The sequence below is a fragment of the Triplophysa dalaica genome, chromosome 9 (genome assembly GCF_015846415.1).
Source record: "Triplophysa dalaica isolate WHDGS20190420 chromosome 9, ASM1584641v1, whole genome shotgun sequence".
Classification (NCBI taxonomy): domain Eukaryota; kingdom Metazoa; phylum Chordata; class Actinopteri; order Cypriniformes; family Nemacheilidae; genus Triplophysa; species Triplophysa dalaica.
This window is the reverse complement of record NC_079550.1, coordinates 22,930,597-22,948,407: the sequence shown is the minus strand read 5'-3', so window position 1 is coordinate 22,948,407 and position 17,811 is coordinate 22,930,597. Positions and strand designations below refer to the sequence as shown.

At 39.1% G+C, this 17,811-nt stretch overlaps 1 protein-coding gene and 1 pseudogene across 1 annotated transcript; both read left to right on the top strand.

Moving 5' to 3' along the window:
- Positions 1-239: 239 nt before the first annotated feature.
- Positions 240-6,575, top strand: LOC130429048 (NACHT, LRR and PYD domains-containing protein 3-like; annotated as a pseudogene).
- A 330-nt stretch (positions 6,576-6,905) lies between these two features.
- LOC130429049 (uncharacterized) lies at positions 6,906-17,049 on the top strand. Its single transcript, XM_056757406.1, has 8 exons — positions 6,906-7,087; positions 7,169-7,244; positions 7,352-7,611; positions 8,408-8,512; positions 8,608-8,678; positions 8,823-8,929; positions 9,165-9,233; positions 9,472-17,049. Exons 3-8 carry the CDS (start codon positions 7,387-7,389, stop codon positions 9,576-9,578), a joined length of 684 nt encoding a protein of 227 aa, XP_056613384.1. The 5' UTR covers positions 6,906-7,087; positions 7,169-7,244; positions 7,352-7,386; the 3' UTR covers positions 9,579-17,049.
- The last annotated feature ends 762 nt before the right edge of the window (positions 17,050-17,811 follow it).

The window sequence follows — 17,811 nt, the reverse complement described above, 5'->3', positions numbered from 1 at the left end:
GTGTGTCTACGAAGAGTGATGGATCTATGGAGAAACTAACAGAATTTAAGGATGGAAACACATTTAATGTTCAAAGTTACAACTGCTGTCATGAACCTCAGTATGAAAGACATTTGAGATATTTATGTACCTTTTATCATTTCTATCTAGAGCAGTTTTATTTACAGTTCTGTATGATATTTGCTATATAAATATCTAGTCTTGCTTATAAATTAACATAAGAGACTGTTTTAGGTTTACAGTTAACGGTTTAGGAAATTCAGTTATCAAACATCTACTGTATATTGTTCTGTCACAGATCAGTTGATCAGAAGAGATCAGACTCACCTGAGATCAGCTGTGTGTCCATAAAGAGTGATGGGTCTATGAGTAGACCAATACAATTTAAGGACAGTGACGCATCACCTGATCAAAGGTACAACTGTAAAAGTAATGCTGGATGTTTTTCTTTGTAAAGCAATTTAAACTATCAATAGGTATCAAACCCGCTATATCAATAAACCTGAATTGCTTGATGCAATAAACAACAACTAAGAATCCCTGCGGTATAATGTCACAGATTGGTAATTGTTACAGATCAGTCCAACTGAAGAGATCAAACTCTCCTGAGATCAGCTGTGTGTCCATGAAAAGTGATGGCTCTATGAGCAGACCAATACAGTTTAAGGATGAAGACCCATTGCCTGATTTCAAAAAATATGTGAAAGATGTGCTTAAAAGCTTTCTAGTCCAGTAATATGAAGCATCTTGATGGTGACTCACCGTCTTTAAACTCTGTTTAAGGTCATTCATGTTGTCTGGATCAGACTCAGCAGATCAGAGCAAAGGGTCTGTCAATGTTAAGTCTACAAATTATCTACATGATGAGAGTGACTGCTATAGTTCCAGGTAAAATAAAAGTGTCTCAAATCTCAACTTTTAAAGATTTTATAGATACAGTAGTTGTTTAGTGAGATGGTCTGTTGACCTTCATAGTACAGTTCTGTTATCAACCAACTGTACACACATGAGACTGTATGAACAAAAAAAAGGATTTATCTCTTTATGGCTCCTCAAAAGTACTTCTGTAATAATCTGTTCCCAGTTATTATTGTCAATTTTCTGAAGTCCTCAACAAATTCAAAACAAATCTGAGGAAGAAGTTTGAGTGTTTGTGTGAAGGAACATCAGATGAAAGAAACCCAACACTGCTGAATGAGATCTACACAGAGCTCTACATCACAGAGAGTGAAAGTGGAGAGATCAGTAATGAACATGAGGTGAGACAGATTGAGACACAATCCAGGAGAACAGCAACAGAGGACACACCAATCAAATGCAATGACATCTTTAAAGCTTTACCTGCACAAGACAAACCCATCAGAAGTGTGCTGACAAAGGGAGTCGCTGGCATTGGAAAAACAGTCTCTCTGAAGGGAAAGAGAATCAGGACGTCCACCTCATATTTCCACTTCCTTTCAGAGAGATCAATCTGATGAAGAACCAAACACTCAGTCTTTTACATCTTCTTCATCTTTTCTTCCCAGAGACAAAAGAAATGGAAATCTCCAGCGGTGAATATAAAGTGTTGTTCATCTTTGATGGTTTGGATGAGTGTCGTGTGTCTCTGGATTTTCACAGCAGTGTGAGGTTGTGTGATGTCAGTGAATCAGCCTCAGTGGACGTGATCCTGACAAACCTCATGAAGGGGAATCTGCTTCCCTCTGCTCTCATCTGGATCACCTCCAGACCAGCAGCAGCTGATCTCATCCCCTCTGAGTGTGTTGATCGAGTCACAGAGGTACGAGGCTTCACTGACAAACAGAAGGAGGAATACTTCAGCAAGAGAATCAGTGATGAGAGTCTGAACAACAGAATCATCTCACACCTGAAGTCATCCAGGAGCCTCTACATCATGTGTCACATCCCAGTGTTCTGCTGGATTTCAGCCACTGTTCTAGAGAGAATGTTGAGTGAAGCAGAGAGTGAAGGAGAGATCCCCAAGACTCTCACTCAAATGTACACACACTTCCTGATCATTCAGACAAACATCAAACATCAGAAGGACTATGAGAAGAAAGTGAAGAATTATGAAGACATGATCTTCAAACTGGCCAAACTGTCTTTTGAGCAGCTTGTGAAAGGGAACCTGATCTTCTATGATGAGGACCTGAGAGAGTGTGGCATTGATGTAGCAGAAGCATCAGTGTACTCAGGATTGTGCACTCAGATCTTCAGAGAGGAGTTTGGCTTGTATCAGGGGAAAGTTTACTGCTTTGTTCATCTGAGCGTTCAGGAACATCTCACAGCTCTTTATGCTCACATCTCCATCACAAACAACAACACAAATGTGTTTAATAAAGCTAGAAAATCACGTCAAGTAAAGACGTCAATATCTGAGCTGCATCAGAGAGCTGTAAACGAGTCTCTACAGAGCAAAAATGGACATCTGGATCTTTTTCTTCGTTTTCTTCTGGGTTTGTCTCTGGAGTCTAATCAGAATCTTCTAGGAGGTTTGATGACACAGACAGTAAGAAGCTCTCACAGCAATGAGAAAACAGTCGAGTATATCAAGAAGAAGATCAGGAGCACTCGCTCTCCAGAGAAATCCATCAATCTGTTTCACTGTCTGAATGAACTGGATGATGATTCACTGCTGCAGGAGATTCAACATTATGTGAAATCTGAATCAGTCGGACACTCCAAACTCTCCTCTTCACAGTGGTCAGCTTTAGTTTTTGTGTTGTTGATGTCTGAACAGCATTTGGATGAACTTGATCTGAAGAAATTTATTGGAGGTGAAAATAAAGCAAAGAAAGTTCTTGTGAAACTGAAGCCTGTGATTAAAGAATCAAGAAAACTGAAGTAAGTAACACTAACAACAATCACTTCACTGTTACAGTTTTATTCCTTGTAACCATCACTCACTTTCTAGACCCGAAATCAAATAAAGCTTTCATATTAAACACACAGCCAGTGTATATATAGGCTGTAGATTATCCCTTACTTATTTAATGATATTATTTTAAATTGTAAATTGTATTTTGTTATCCTGACCCAGAGAGTATCAAGGGTTTAATGTCCCAGATGTAGATGTTAAACAGCAGGTGTCGTCAGCATCAGATCTTTTCATCAGAGAGTTGATGTGTATTATTCAGTTTATCTGATGTGTGAATTATAATCAGATAAGTGTTAAGATGTCACATCACAGTTTGATGGTGTTGATCTAGTGTTTGTGTTATCAAAGGTTTTGTTTTGTTTGTGTGGAGTTTCTCTAAAGCACTGTGATGTTCTTCAACAAGAACTCAAAACTCTTCAGTGTTCTTCATCAGTCTGATGTTCATGAGCTTCAACATCAAACATCTGCGTTTAACAACAAACACAACAACAATATTACACTTATGACACTCACATGTGTTTATATGAGTAAAGACACAATGAGAAACTGATTTGTCTATTTTATTATTGTTTAATTTCCTCTTCTTTTATTTCATGTTTAGCTCAATGTTTGTCATTTATCTCTAAAGGTTGAGTCACTGTAAGATCACAGATGAAGGTTGTGTTGCTCTGACTTCAGCTCTGAGATCAAACCCCTCACACCTGAGACATCTGGATCTGTCTGATAATAATGTAGGAGATTCAGGAGTGAAGCTGATCTCTACTGTACTGGAGAATCCTCACTGTAAACTGAAGACACTGACGTAAGATCATCTCTCTGATAGTCACACATGTACTGATTCTTACAGTAGCAGAAAACATCAAGTGTTTTTAAAACAAAGCAGAATTTATGGGACATAAAAGTTATGAAGTGATCTGATCAGACACAAGCTCCTCTTTGCTGATTTTGTGTATGAACAGGTTTTCTCCTCTATTCATTATTAAAAACATTGTGTCAGGTACTCTTGTGTGTTTCAATGTTTATTTATTGATGACATAACTGAGGAACATTTGTCAAACCTGACAATCACACTCGGTCACGCAGCAAAAAAACACCAAAATAAAGTGTCTCGTCATTCTTGATCATGAACTCTGGAGCAGTTGACTTGTGATAAAAACACAATCTGACCCAACAGACCAACAAAACAGACTGTGTGAGAGTGTTTGTGTTGATCTTTAAAGATTCTGAGCACAACTTTAACATTCAAGACCATCTGTTATTGTACATTAATGTGACAGTAAGAAGTTCATCATACAACACATATGTTCTGAAAAAATCATCTGAACAAGTAATAAATTCTGACACTTTATTCTGACCAAATGAAAATGTAAATCTTAGTGATGTCATTTTATAAAACATTATTTTATATATTCATTATTTTTATTTAATAATGACATTCTGCTGAAGTGAGAGACTGAAGTGTGTGTTATTGTTCTCTACAGGTTGAGTCTGTGTAATATCACAAATGAAGGTTGTGTTGCTCTGACTTCAGCTCTGAGATCAAACCCCTCACACCTGAGACATCTGGATGTGTCTTATAATAATGTAGGAGATTCAGGAGTGAAGCTGATCTCTACTGTACTGGAGAATCCTCACTGTAAACTGGAGACACTGAAGTAAGATCATCTCTCTGATAGTCACACATGTACTGATTCTTAGTTCATCATCTTCTATATTCATGTTCATGGGTTGGTTGTGGAGTATTTGAGATGCAGGAATGTCATAAAAACACAAACACAAAACCTTACTGTTACGACCCTCCTATGACTCGTACCCGTCTAAGGTTTTTAGGAGGGGAACATATGTAACCACATCCGACACACAACATGTAACACTGAGTGAAGTGAGAAAACAAAAGGGACCACTGAATAAAGTGAATAAGAGTTTAATAAATATAATAAAAATATATATCATGCAAAAACCCAATCACAAAGGAAGGATAAAGGGGAAAAGCGGATTGTGCCAAACAAACAAAATTAATATAAGCAAAAAGTTATCTAAAACATTTTACCTCTAATACTAAAATACAGTTGAAAGAAAAAGTATGTGAACCCTTTGGGCTTACTTGGATTTCTTCATAAATTGGTCATAAAATGTGTTCTGATCTTCATTCAAGTCACAACAAAAGAGAAACACAGTCTGCTTAAACTAATACCGCACAAACATTATACGTTTTCATGTTTTTATTGAACACAACATGTAAACATTCATAGTGCAGGGTGGAAAAAGTATGTGAAACCCTAGTCTAATGACTTCTCCAAGAGCTCATTGGAGCCAGGAGTCAGCCAACCTGGGGTCCAATCAATGTGATGAGATTGGATGTGTTGATTAAAGCTGGCCTGTCCAATAAAAAACACACCAGTTTTGAGTTTGCTGTTCTGAAGAAGCGTTGTCTGATGTGAACCATGCCTCGCACAAAAGAGCTCTCAGAAGACCTACGATCAAGAATTGTTGACTTACATAAAGCTGGAAAGGGCTGCAAAAGTATATCTAAAAGCCTTGATGTCCATGTGTCCACGGTAAGACAGATTGCCTACAAATGGAGAAAGTTCAGCACTGTTGCTACACTCCCTAGGCGTGGTCGTCCTGTAAAGATGACTGCAAGAGCACAGCGCAGAATGCTCAATGAGGTGAAGAAGAATCCTAGAGTGTCAGCTAAACACTTACAGAAATCTCTGGCACATGCTAACATTTTTGTTGACAAATCTACAATAAGGAAATCATTAAACAAGAATGGACTTCATGGGAGGACAGCACGGAGGAAGCCACTGCTGTCCAAAAAAAACATTGCAGCACGTTTGAAGTTTGCAAAAGAGCACCTGGATGTTCCACAGCACTACTGGCAAAACATTCTGTGGACAGATGAAACCAAAATTGAGTTGTTTGGAAAGAACACACAACGCTATGTGTGGAGAACAAAAGGCACAGCACACCAACATCAAAACCTCATCCCAACTGTGAAATATGGTGGAGGGGGCATCATGGTTTGGGGCTGCTTTGCTGCCTCAGGCCCTGGACGGATTACTGTCATCGATGGAAAAATGAATTCCAAAGTTTATCAAGACATTTTGCAGGAAAACTTAAGACCATCTGTCCGCCAACTGAAGCTTAACAGAGGATAGACGATGCAACAGGACAACGACCCAAAGCATAGAAGTAAATCAACAACAGAATGGCTTCAACAGAAGAAAATACGCCTTCTGGAGTGGCCCAGTCAGAGTCCTGACCTCCACCCGAAAGCCCAAAGGGTTCACATACTGTCAGAACCCGTTACACACTCGGGTAGACGGTGTGGAAAGTGGTTGAACCCAAAAGGTGAGGCAGACTCAATGATGCGTGCAAAAGGATGATTTATGGTCAAACAGAAAGATAATCCATCAAGTACAATCCATCTCAAAAATAATCCACAAAATGATAAATCCAACAAAAGTACATCCATAAAAGGTAATCCACAAAAGGGTATCTTGAAACCAACAGGAGAAAACAGAGCTCACCGTAACACGGAACGGGCAGTAACATACAAACTTAACAGGAAGAACTAAGGGCATAACAGGGTGAATAAAAACTCTCCAACAAACGAGGCACAGGTGCAATCACTAAACAACTAAGTATAACATGACCCCCAGGCGACCCCTGGTGGCCAAATGGTGACACATACTTTTTCTTTCAACTGTATATAACTGTGAATTTGACAAATAAAAATCGTGAATCTTGAACTTAAAGTGACCAAATCATTTAAAATTATACAACAACTAAGTGTGATTTCAACCATTAATTTCACTAGGATTTCAATCTTTGACATATCCTTATTAAGTTGATAACAAGGATATATTCAATACATTATGAATGGTTTTGACTTTATGTAGAAAACAGGAACTAAAAAAAGACGACTTCAGCTTTATTTTCACAAACTCACTCAAATTTTTACTTGTTTTATGTGTCTTGCTTGTTTTCAGGCAGTTTCCAAATATGTTCAAATCCTAAACTGAAGCGAAGAAAGGCAAAGGTCGATTTGCCCGGACAGTCCCTATCAAACATACAGACCTTACAGTTTGCGTCTTACCAGCACCCACAACTGTAACCCCAAAAGCTACTGCTGAACTGGAGCTGAGTCAGGCAGGGCTTGAAAAAAAAGTTGTGTCTGTTATAGAGGACTGCAAACATGAAGATGTGTGTGATATAATACTGCTGTTTATATAGATATTTTGTGAGAAAGCCTATTTGTTATGTTATATTTCTATACATTTCTAGATAGTCACAATTATGGAGGAAGAATTCTTCAAACTCCACCAGATTCAAGGCAGGTGGATGCTCTACAAAGCAACTGGTAAAACTGATTGTTGATTATCATTTGTTGAAGCGCTAAGTTGTGTACTGTTCAGATTAGTTGCTTGAGATATACCATTAATTATCTACTTACAAATTCTGTTGTAGGAGGAAGTGGCCAAAGAAAATGATCTTTAATCTCAATGGAATCGGAGGGTTACTCCGGCCGGCAACTTCGATCTGTCTCAAACAGTGGCAAAAATGTTATTTTTCTGGTGCCTCTTCAAGAGGAATCGGATACCCAGCCTCTTCCCTACAATTCAGCTGAATTTGCAAAGATGCCAAAGGTGCCCTGTGTCACCTGTAATACTATCCTGCCAATGCAATTGTTGGCACTACATGCTGAGGAGTGGAAACTGAATTCAAATGTAAGTTGTGTATACTTTTTGCATTGCATTGCTACAAAGTGTGTGTGTGTGTGTGTGTGTAATATAGCTTTTGAAGCAACTTTTTGATGTACTAGAGCTTTTTATATATATATATACATATTGCTAAACAGGCAGAGCACACAATATACTTAACAGTTGAATTTCATAAAAAATCAAATTTAACAGAATAAAGTGTTTCTCATATGTGCTTCAACCAGTATTTACAAAACAATGTCAGAGAGATGTAGATTTTGCCAGTTGTTGATTGATACCAGCTGTGAATATTACAACGGGCTTAAGTAGTCACGTAACAGGAAAACAAGGAACAGTGTCCCAATGTGAAGTAAGGCAGTGTTCTTACCAGTGCCCAAACCCATGCACATAATCTACTTATTCACCACCTCAGAAGCTAAGGAGCTGATCAAGACAGGTTCTAAGTGATGTTACTTCATGAAAGTTACATTGATACTTTTTTTTACCTTAATATTCTTATTGTGTGTGTAGGAACTGTTTTATAAAAGCAGTAAGGTACTTGTAGCTCATGTAGCTTAGTTAGATTTAACTTTAAAATATAATTAAAATGCAACTGCTAAGAATGAGGGTGTTGTTCGGTACAACACAAAGCCTTCAACAATAGCTGGTTTATTTATGATGAAGCACAGCATCTCGTATTAATTACAGTTGCATGGCAGATTATGTTCTTTTGAACAGTTTTTGCTTTCTGGTTTTAATTTAGTTTTAAATCAAAATACATTACAGCTAGAAAGATTAACATACAGCCATTTCAAAATTACAGGAGAAGACTGATGTGGTCATTGTTGAGGACGAAAATGAAGATTGCAACATAGAGGAAAAGGTTACAAACACTCCTGACAGAGAAGTATCTGAAGACAGTCTTGGAGTAATGCATATCCCTCAAATCTAATGTTATTTTATGAAAATCACCACTTACTGTCCCACTTATATTTTATTCATATTATCTTCTGTTAATTACAGATGTGCCCTATATGCCAAAACGTGCTGCCATTTTCAATTCTACATTATCATGGAAGCTTATGTGCTGAGAGGTACAATCTTGTTTTTTGAAAGTACAATAAGTGTGTTTAAGTACAATAATAATTTATGCCGTTTATTTTAGTTTTGTCAGAGATTTATGACTTATTTACATAATTCACAGTGTTTGTAATTTAAATGTATTGTCTTGATTTCAGATCATTCCGTAATGACACATTGTTGAAAGATTACTTAGACCAACCAGGGCCATCATCTATGTCTCATACATCTCAGCTCAGCTCATCTTCAGAACCATCAACAGAAGGTGAATTATGTGTGTCAATTTTTTATGTTATTTTTATTTTTGTGTAATAATAGGTTATGTCTTGTAACAATAGGTTACATGAAATTTTAATATGGTAATTACTTGGTAATTGATCGATTAAACAATAAAACATTCCTTTTAACACAAATAATCACAGATATTGAAGATGAATTTTTTTTTCAGTTTACCATACCAACTCACTGTGTGTAAAAAAATTATTTATATTTCCTATTAGTTTGGAGAACTGTGGAAGACCCTCATGATGAGGCTATCAGACTCTTCTTTGAGCGACTGCGTGAAGGAGGTAAAAGGCACCCATCACTTTTGTTGTCACTAGATGCTAGAGACCCTGATGAAGAGAGGGACAGATCCCTCATATCATTCTACAAACAAAGACGTGAAAAGGACCAGTGAGCCTAGGCCTACTGAGTTTATTTTTAAATAGAACACTAGTGAAATTACTGGAAACAGAAATGAATTGTACTGATTGTTGGTGGTGGTGTTTGTTTCCTAATTTTTGTGGATAATTTGTATTTTTGTAGGGGATGCTGCAACAGGAAATGGTGTGACTAGAGACATCCTGTCAACAACAATTGCTAAAATCAAGAGAATAAAAGAGAGAGAGACGTCTTGTCTCATTGCTGGTTAAACAGAATATAGTTCTGTACAGTATTCATGTGATTCAACAGTCGGCTGAATATCCTAAAGGCACAAAACATGATCTGGATGAAGTTTGAATGAGAAATGTTCTGCTGTTGAGAGCACATCCATCACTTATCAGAGCTGAGTTTCACTTTCATGTGTTTGACAGGTTAAAAGAAGCATTTCTGATACAGAGTTTCACATGTAAAACACAAATCAATTCTGGTGTAAAGTAGAAAAATAGTGACACACGTTTGTGCTTTTAATCAATCAATCTGACAATAATATACAGCAGAATATCAGAATGACAGGCGTCAAACACAGTAAAGAAAACATGTCAAAATGAGCAGATTGATCTAGTATAGAGGTCGTATATTTGAAGTCAATTGTAAATATCAAATGTAAAAGACTTTTGTGTTTATGTCGCTGAAGCAGATTTGTTGAGGGGGATTAAATGATGACTAGATCTTAAGATATGAGAAACTGGACACGTTTATTGTTACATCACCTATAAGAGACATGGGCTGATGGAAGAATAGGACATGAGAGAAGAACATATGCTGCAAAACTTTTGGATTTCTTGACATTTCCTTTAACTCCATGTTCACTATGGGCTTGCTCAAACTATCAAGACGTCATAAACTCTGCTGGCGTGTTTACAAGAACTGAACTGTTCACAATGAGACAACCAGAAGTTTTGAGAAGAAATGTTTAACTTGTGTGTCCTCTACTGTATATTTGTTTTGATCTCCAATTATTAACATGTTAGTTTGGTATATTTTAAATACTATATTTATACTTGTTTTCACACTGTGCCGACTTGACGTTTAATGTTTTGGTCATAAAGATTTTTCTTTTTTAGATGTAGATAAGATGAACAGGCTATTATTTGAATAAGAAACACTGCATTCACTAATGTTTCTTAATATTACTCTCAGATGAATTCATAATATGATCAGACTGAGCTCTTGAAGCTTTATTCCGTCTTAAACACAGTTTACAAAACTGAAAACACTGAAGGTTCACTGAAGGTTGAGAATCACTGCTGTAATAACACAAATGTCCGCTAGATGACAGTAGAGTTGAAGTGATCTTTAGATCTGCAAACAAACTCAATTTCTGTTGATGATTTTAAAATATTAGATATTATAGAAATAGATAAAAGTCTGATTTATGAAATATAAAATAAACGACTCTCTGTAGAATAAGACTACTGTAGTGTTAATGCAAATTCACAGGGTCTTAAAGGGACAGTTCACCCCTAAATAAAAATACTCTAATCATTTATTCTCTCACATGTGTTTGTAAATCTGTATGTGATTCTTTCTTCTGTTGAACAGAAAAGAAGATATTTTGAGAAATGTCTGAGTGGTTTTGTGTTCATAAGTGAACATAATGCAGTTCTGTGTTGTTTGATTATATAAAGAAATAAACTCATGTTTGATGACATGAGGATGAATAAATAATTACAAATTTTTAATTACAACACACACACATCACATACAGTAGACCTACATTTGTATTACAACAAACACATCAGTTCAGTTTAAATGAGTGAAAGTACAGTACTGTTGTCTTGTGTCCATTTTCCATATTCATGTTCTCCTTGCACACCTTACACATTTTGGATTTCCTCACATACTGCCGCCACATGTTTGTATTTTTGACCCTTAAAACATCTAAAAGGTTGAGGGAACATGTGGTCTTGATTCATAGCTCATATATCTCAGATACACACTATTGTTTGTAATCTTTCTTCACCAAATTGAATCAATACTGCTAGACTTTCAGTTTTCTCTCTGTTTTACCTTGTTTTTAATCATTTAATTTAACCACTTTATACTTTCTTTTATTTCTTCCATCTTTAATAATTTTGACATAAGTTATTTTTTGCGCTATTGTTTCAACTAATTCTTATAGCTTGAAATGCCAGTGTCCAACAATGCCCTCAGAGCATGTCCGTTCACAGTCACATCATATGTGTTGACCCCTTCTCCTACAGAGTCAAAATCACAGTCCTCCTCTCTTGGCACATAACAAAACCCAGTGAGCTTTGCTTTGCAAACAAGACACACAGCTGCCTTGTGTCCTGGCTGCTGGCAGTAAAAGCAGAGCCAATCCTTGGGTGTTGACCTAGGATTTGGTACATTGTCAGACCGTTCAACTCGCCCGCTTTAGGACCGAGAGTTATGGGAAACACCGCGTACAGTACCTTTATATGGTTGAGTACGGAGATCTCCTTGGTGTACATTCAGATACTGCTGTGCTAACTTCGATGCAGCCAGTCCTGACGTCGGCTCGTGCTCTCTTACCCAGGTGCGTGTGTCGTAGGGTATAACTCAAAGGACATTAGTTTCACCGATCTCCTCTATAGAACGTTCCTCTGGTCGTACCCATCGCTTGTAGAGATTCGTCAGCCGATGATAAGTCTCCGTTGGTGATTCTCCAGCTGGAACGGTCGATATCCTGAAGAGCTGCCGATATGTTTCTGGAGAGATGTTGAATTTCTCCAGCAGTGCTGTCTTCAGGTGCGCGTAGCTCTCTGCCTGCTGTTCATCCATAGCCAGATACGCCTCCAGTGCTTGCCCAGTTAACAACGGCACCAAACGATAGCTCCATTCTTCCTCCGGCCAATTCCAGGTCTTTGCCAGACGCTCAAACCGCCGAAGATAGTTCTCGATATCTTCCCCTGGTTGGAAGCTCGGTAACTTTGGTCCAGCCCACTGCGTTGTCTCTCTCGCTGGCGTGACACTCTGGGAGTCTACGATACCCCTGGTGCTGGTGTCGGTAATTCCATACGGATACTTCCACCATCTGGCGAGGTCTCAGCAGGACGAGTCGACTGCCCAATGGACTCACGAAGCCCTTGAAGCTCCAGCATATATCGTTTCTCTCTCTCCTCTTGAGACAGTCCCTCGGCTTCCTCCTCACCCTCCGAAGTCTCCACCAATTTCCAGGCCTCCTCTTTACCTGACACCACCTTCATCTGGGACCATAACCCCGTCCGGGGTTTCCGACCCTTTGGCGCTGTTCGGCGAGTTGCCATCCCACCGCTGCCACCAAATGCGATGAAAACGAACCCACCAGCTCGTCTTCAGGAGGAATTGTGAATACGAAAAGATGAAAAAATGATGGCACACTCGCTGACACACTTCTGAGTAAGGTGGTGTTTATTTACAGTGTCCTGTTTACCAAAAAAACCCCAAAGTATCAAACGAAAAAGTCAAAGAGAGAAAAAAACAAAGTAGCAGATTAATCCTTCACTGACAAATATCAAAGAAATAAAAACGATTCACACTCTCTATCACAGGTTTTTAGGGATTGCGTGAGGCACCACAGTAACACTCTTGCATCGACTTGAAAAAAACAGAAAAAGCCTTGATTTGGTGTTTTCCCTGGGCATATAAAGGCCTAACCCCGCCCCTTTCCTCGGCCATACCATTTTCCAGTTAAGTATGTATTTCTACATTACTAGTACCGCAGTTACTAGTATCTCCCACCTTAATAAATAATAACAACATATATACTCCATATACATAACAAATAACAAACATGGCATTCTTCACCTAATACATTAAATCTATAAACTTCTGACAGAAATATCTACAAAAACCCCCAGACACTTTACACAATGGTATCACCCACTCCCGGCCACGTTGGATCGGCGCAACCCGGAAGTGCCGTCATTTGTTGACGGCGGTTTGTTTGAGTCGGCCGATCATACTGAAAGACAATTGACACACTTGAACTAACAAACATAAGACGAAACGAAGACAAAGTGCAGGTATGTATGAAAATGTATGGAAACAGTTATAGAAGAAAAATGTATCCATGTGCCATCGGTGTAGTGTGTGCACCCACTCCCCGACAGCGTTAACAGGGAAACGGGGGGTAGCGGTTAACGAATGCGGTATGAGGAACACTGTGTGTGTAAATGTAGGTGTGTTAGTGCTGCTTCCCCAGCGGTGGTAGTCAAAGTGAGTTTATCACACCTGCTTTGCTCCGTCCTGCTCCAGCTGATGTTACAATTTCTGTCTCTACATTTGCTTCCCCTCCTTCATTTCTACCTTTAGATGACACTGTATTTCTTTTAATTGAACCAAATCCCCCGTCCTGAAAGGTTTTTCTTCTTAACAATTTTTTCAGGTTGCTTGTAACTCAAGGTTTATTGTTGACACTGGATCACCCTATGGGTATATTGATTTCAGTTAGACCATCAATATCATCCCAATACGATTCACAGAAAACATCTCAGTCAGTTAAATCCAAACTAATGCTCACCTACAGGACTCTCACTGGATCTGCACCGGCTTACTTTCACACCCTCCTACACTAATAAATACATTAAATATTTATTTATTAGATATTATTGATTAGAATGATCTTGCTTGTTCTATAAACACTATGCCCTGTGCTGTGTTTGACCCTGTAATGCTGCTTTGAAAAACTGCACATTGTGAAAAGATCTATATAAATACACTTGAATTGAATTGAATAGTAACTTGGTATTATCACCTATTGTATTATTGCTCCTGCATGACTTGTGGCTTTATTGCTCCCTGAAATCTCCATAAGTGGCTTTGGATAAAAGCGTCTGTTAAATGAATCTTCAACACAAAACAATTTAATGATCACAGTCTGACAATATAGAGAAAGACAGACACAGTGACCCACCTGTGACGTCACATGCAATCGACACAAATAAACCAGAGAATGAATCACTTCAGAACTACAACAAGGTTTATATCTGTGTATTATTTTATTTTAACATTTAAATAAAGTATGATTAATATATGTATATAATATTTCAAATAATTATTATATTGTAATATAACGGCAAAGCCTATAATCTACAACGGCAAATTCTATCATGTATATATCCAGAGTGATGAAAAGGTTTTAGAAGATCACCCTGGACCTCTCACATCCTAGCCATCATCTCTTCACAATGCTGCCGTTTGGTCGACCCTACAGAGCACTGAAGACCAAAACAAGCAGACACAGAAACAGCTTCTTCCCTCAGGTCATCTACCTCTTCAACAGTTACATATTTTTTTCCCACTGTGCAATTGAATAAATCTGCGTGCAATAATAATTGAGTAAAATATTAATTATATCCTCCGGATAATACACCATCTATTTTATATACATCTTTTTCTGTAAATTATATTTCATTCTGCTGTATACAGCTTAAACATTCTACATACAATAGTTTATTCTTATTTTTTACTTGTACATATTTATTTGGAAAACAACACCTTTTTTAAATGTTGTTCCTAGTGTAGTTTTATTTTCCTCAGTGTGTGATGGTTTCAGGGTAAGACATAAACTAAAGTGGTAAAATGTGCAACATGATTTGCACTGAGGCACCAGTTTCTTTAGAATAAAGTGCATCTGCAAGAAGAAAACAATGAGACATTTTTATTTATTAACGTTAGTTAATTAAAACATAGCTGTTTAATGTCCATATTAACTTAACAAATACAAATTTAATTTAATAATGTTTTAGTTAATGTATACTAAAATAAAAATGCTGTAGAAGTACAGTTAGAGTTTTTGTTAACTAGTGAATCTTACTGAAACCGTTTGAATGTAAATGATGTCAGTAAGTTTATATCATATCAACACCATCAAACACTTCCAGAAACTTATTTTCACCACAAATAATTAAACAGGGAAGAGAAAACTAATCAGGTGTTTTAACGTATATATGCCATGTTACTATCTAGTTTAGTTTATGTTTTAAAACGAGTGACGGACAGACAGAGTGATATAATGGTGGGCAAGTTCACCTACACCAACTCTTTGTATAAACAAGTACTCAGCATATATAGGCCGACAACATTTTGTATACTGTATATTATTACTATCACACATGGACAATACATTTAAACTTATGGCTAAGACCGCAAAAAGTCAATACAAGCGAGTGAGTGTGTTATTACTGGTGAGCTGTGTTATGTTGTACTCTCCAAATGTTGATTTGTAAATATTTGTATTGATTGCATATTGACACACAAATATATACTGAATATGTTCTGGAAAGATTTGATTAATTACAGTTTTGATGATATTATAATATGTTTTGATTTGATTATCGCTATGGCATCCATGATGACTATAAATTGTAGACTGTGCTAACAGTGATTCAACTATTAGATGACATGATATCTGTTAATGGCTACGGTGGAAGTGTTTTATTGTGGAACCAAATTTATTGTATTTGAGACATTTAAATTGATAAAGCTTCACAAAAATACTGTATAATTCATGTCTGATGTCGCCATCTAGTGTTTGAACAGAAAAAACAAATTAAACAATGCAATGTAACTGTCAAGTTAGCTATCTGACTTTTATTTATTATAATTTGACCCATTAAACGGGTAATTTTAGCCATAATCGCAAAAGTTGCCCCACTGAGAAATTTGTCAGGAGTCGCCACTGGCGGTAGGAAAGGTGATCATGAAAACATTTGATCGTCATCGAGAATGAAGCGTTAGTTGTGTTTGTGAAGACAACTGGTTTGGCAGTTCGGCGGACAGAAGTTGGAATAGATGTTAATGTAATTTTAATTCCACGCCTCCATCCACAGAACACCTATGCATCCCCTTGCAGCCTAAACGTATCGGAGGCCCGCCGGTGCCCCAGGGGATCCAGATTCGACGGCGGTGCGATGCATGCCTAAACACCCCAAAGCACTTTGCACTGAATTTCCAGTCATAAAACCGCAATGTTTATCCAAACCTAGTTTTCTCACACCTGCAATTCATTTGAAGCGCCCCCAATAGGGCAGACAGAGTGAGATCCCTGTCAGTGGACTCGTTTCCTTTGGCAATGTGTTTTACAGCCTAAACCAACTGTAAGAGTGCATAAGAGACACGGTCCTTAATGATGATGTACTTTAAAGCTCATTTAAAGCGGCTCAGCTCCTTCTTCACCACGACGGACCGGTACAGCGACCGCATTACTGCAGAGGCTGCACCGATCCGTCTGTCAATCTCCCGTTCCTTCCTTCCCTCACTCGTGAACAAGACCCCCAGATAGTTGAACTCCTCCACTTGAGACAGGGACTCTCCACCTACCTGAAGTGGGCAAGCCACCATTTTCCGACTGAGAACCATGGCCTCAGATTTGGAGGCGCTGATTCTCATACCAGCCGCTTCACACTCGGCTGCAAACTGTCTCAGTGCATGTTGAAGGTCCTTGTCTGATGGGGCCAGCATGATGACATCATCCGCAAAGAGCAGAGATGAAATCATGTGGTCCCCAAACCCGACGCCCTCCGGCCCCTGGCTGCGCCTAGAAATTCTGTCCATAAAAATTATGAACAGAACCGGCTACAAAGGGCAGCCCTGCCGGAGTCCAACATGTACCGGAAACAAGTCTGACTTACTACCGGCAATGCGAACCAAGCTCCTGCTCCGGTCGTACAGGGACCGGATAGCCCTTAGCAAAGGGTCCTGAATCCCATACTCCCGGAGCACCCTCCACAAGATGCCGCGAGGGACTGAGTCGAATGCCTTCTCCAAATCCACAAAACACATGTTGGTTGAGCAAACTCCCATGAACCCTCCAGCACCCTGGAGAGGGTATACAGCTGGTCCAGTGTTCCACGACCGGGATGAAAACCACACTGTTCCTCCTGAATCCGAGGTTCTACCATCGGCCGGATTCTCCTCTCCAGTACCCTGGCATAGACTTTCCCGGGGAGGCTGAGAAGTGTGATCCCCACGATAGTTGGAGCACACCCTCCGGTCCCCCTTCTTAAAACGAGGGACCACCACCCCGGTCTGACAGTCCAAGGGGGCACTGCCGCCAACCGCCACACGGTGCTGCAGAGGAGTGTTAGCCAAGACAGCCCCACAACACCCAGAGACTTGAGGTACTCAGGGCGGATCTCATCCACCCCCGGTGCCCTGCCACCGAGGAGTTTCTTGACTACCTCAGTGACTTCAGCCTGGGTGATGAACTAGTCCGCCTCCGAGCCCTCAGCCTCTGCCTCCTCAATGGAGGATGTGACGGCGGGATTGAGGAGATCCTCGAAGTATTCCTTCCACCGCCCGATGATATCCCCCGTCAAGGTCAACACTTGCCCCCCTCCACTGTAAACTGCGTTGGTAGGGCACTGCTTCCCCCTCCTGAGGCGCCGGACAATTTGCCAGAATCTCTTCGAGGCCGACTGATAGTCTTTCTCCATGGCCTCACCAAACTCCTCCCAGGCCCGAGTTTTTGCCTCCCCA

Coding starts and splice junctions, on each gene's coding strand:
- LOC130429049 (XM_056757406.1), top strand. CDS start 7,387: ATGGAATCGGAGGGTTACTCCGGCCGGCAACTTCGATCTGTCTCAAAC. Junction 7,612..8,407: donor AGTGGAAACTGAATTCAAAT/GTAAGTTGTGTA, acceptor TCAAAATTACAG/GAGAAGACTGATGTGGTCAT. Junction 8,930..9,164: donor TTCAGAACCATCAACAGAAG/GTGAATTATGTG, acceptor ATTTCCTATTAG/TTTGGAGAACTGTGGAAGAC.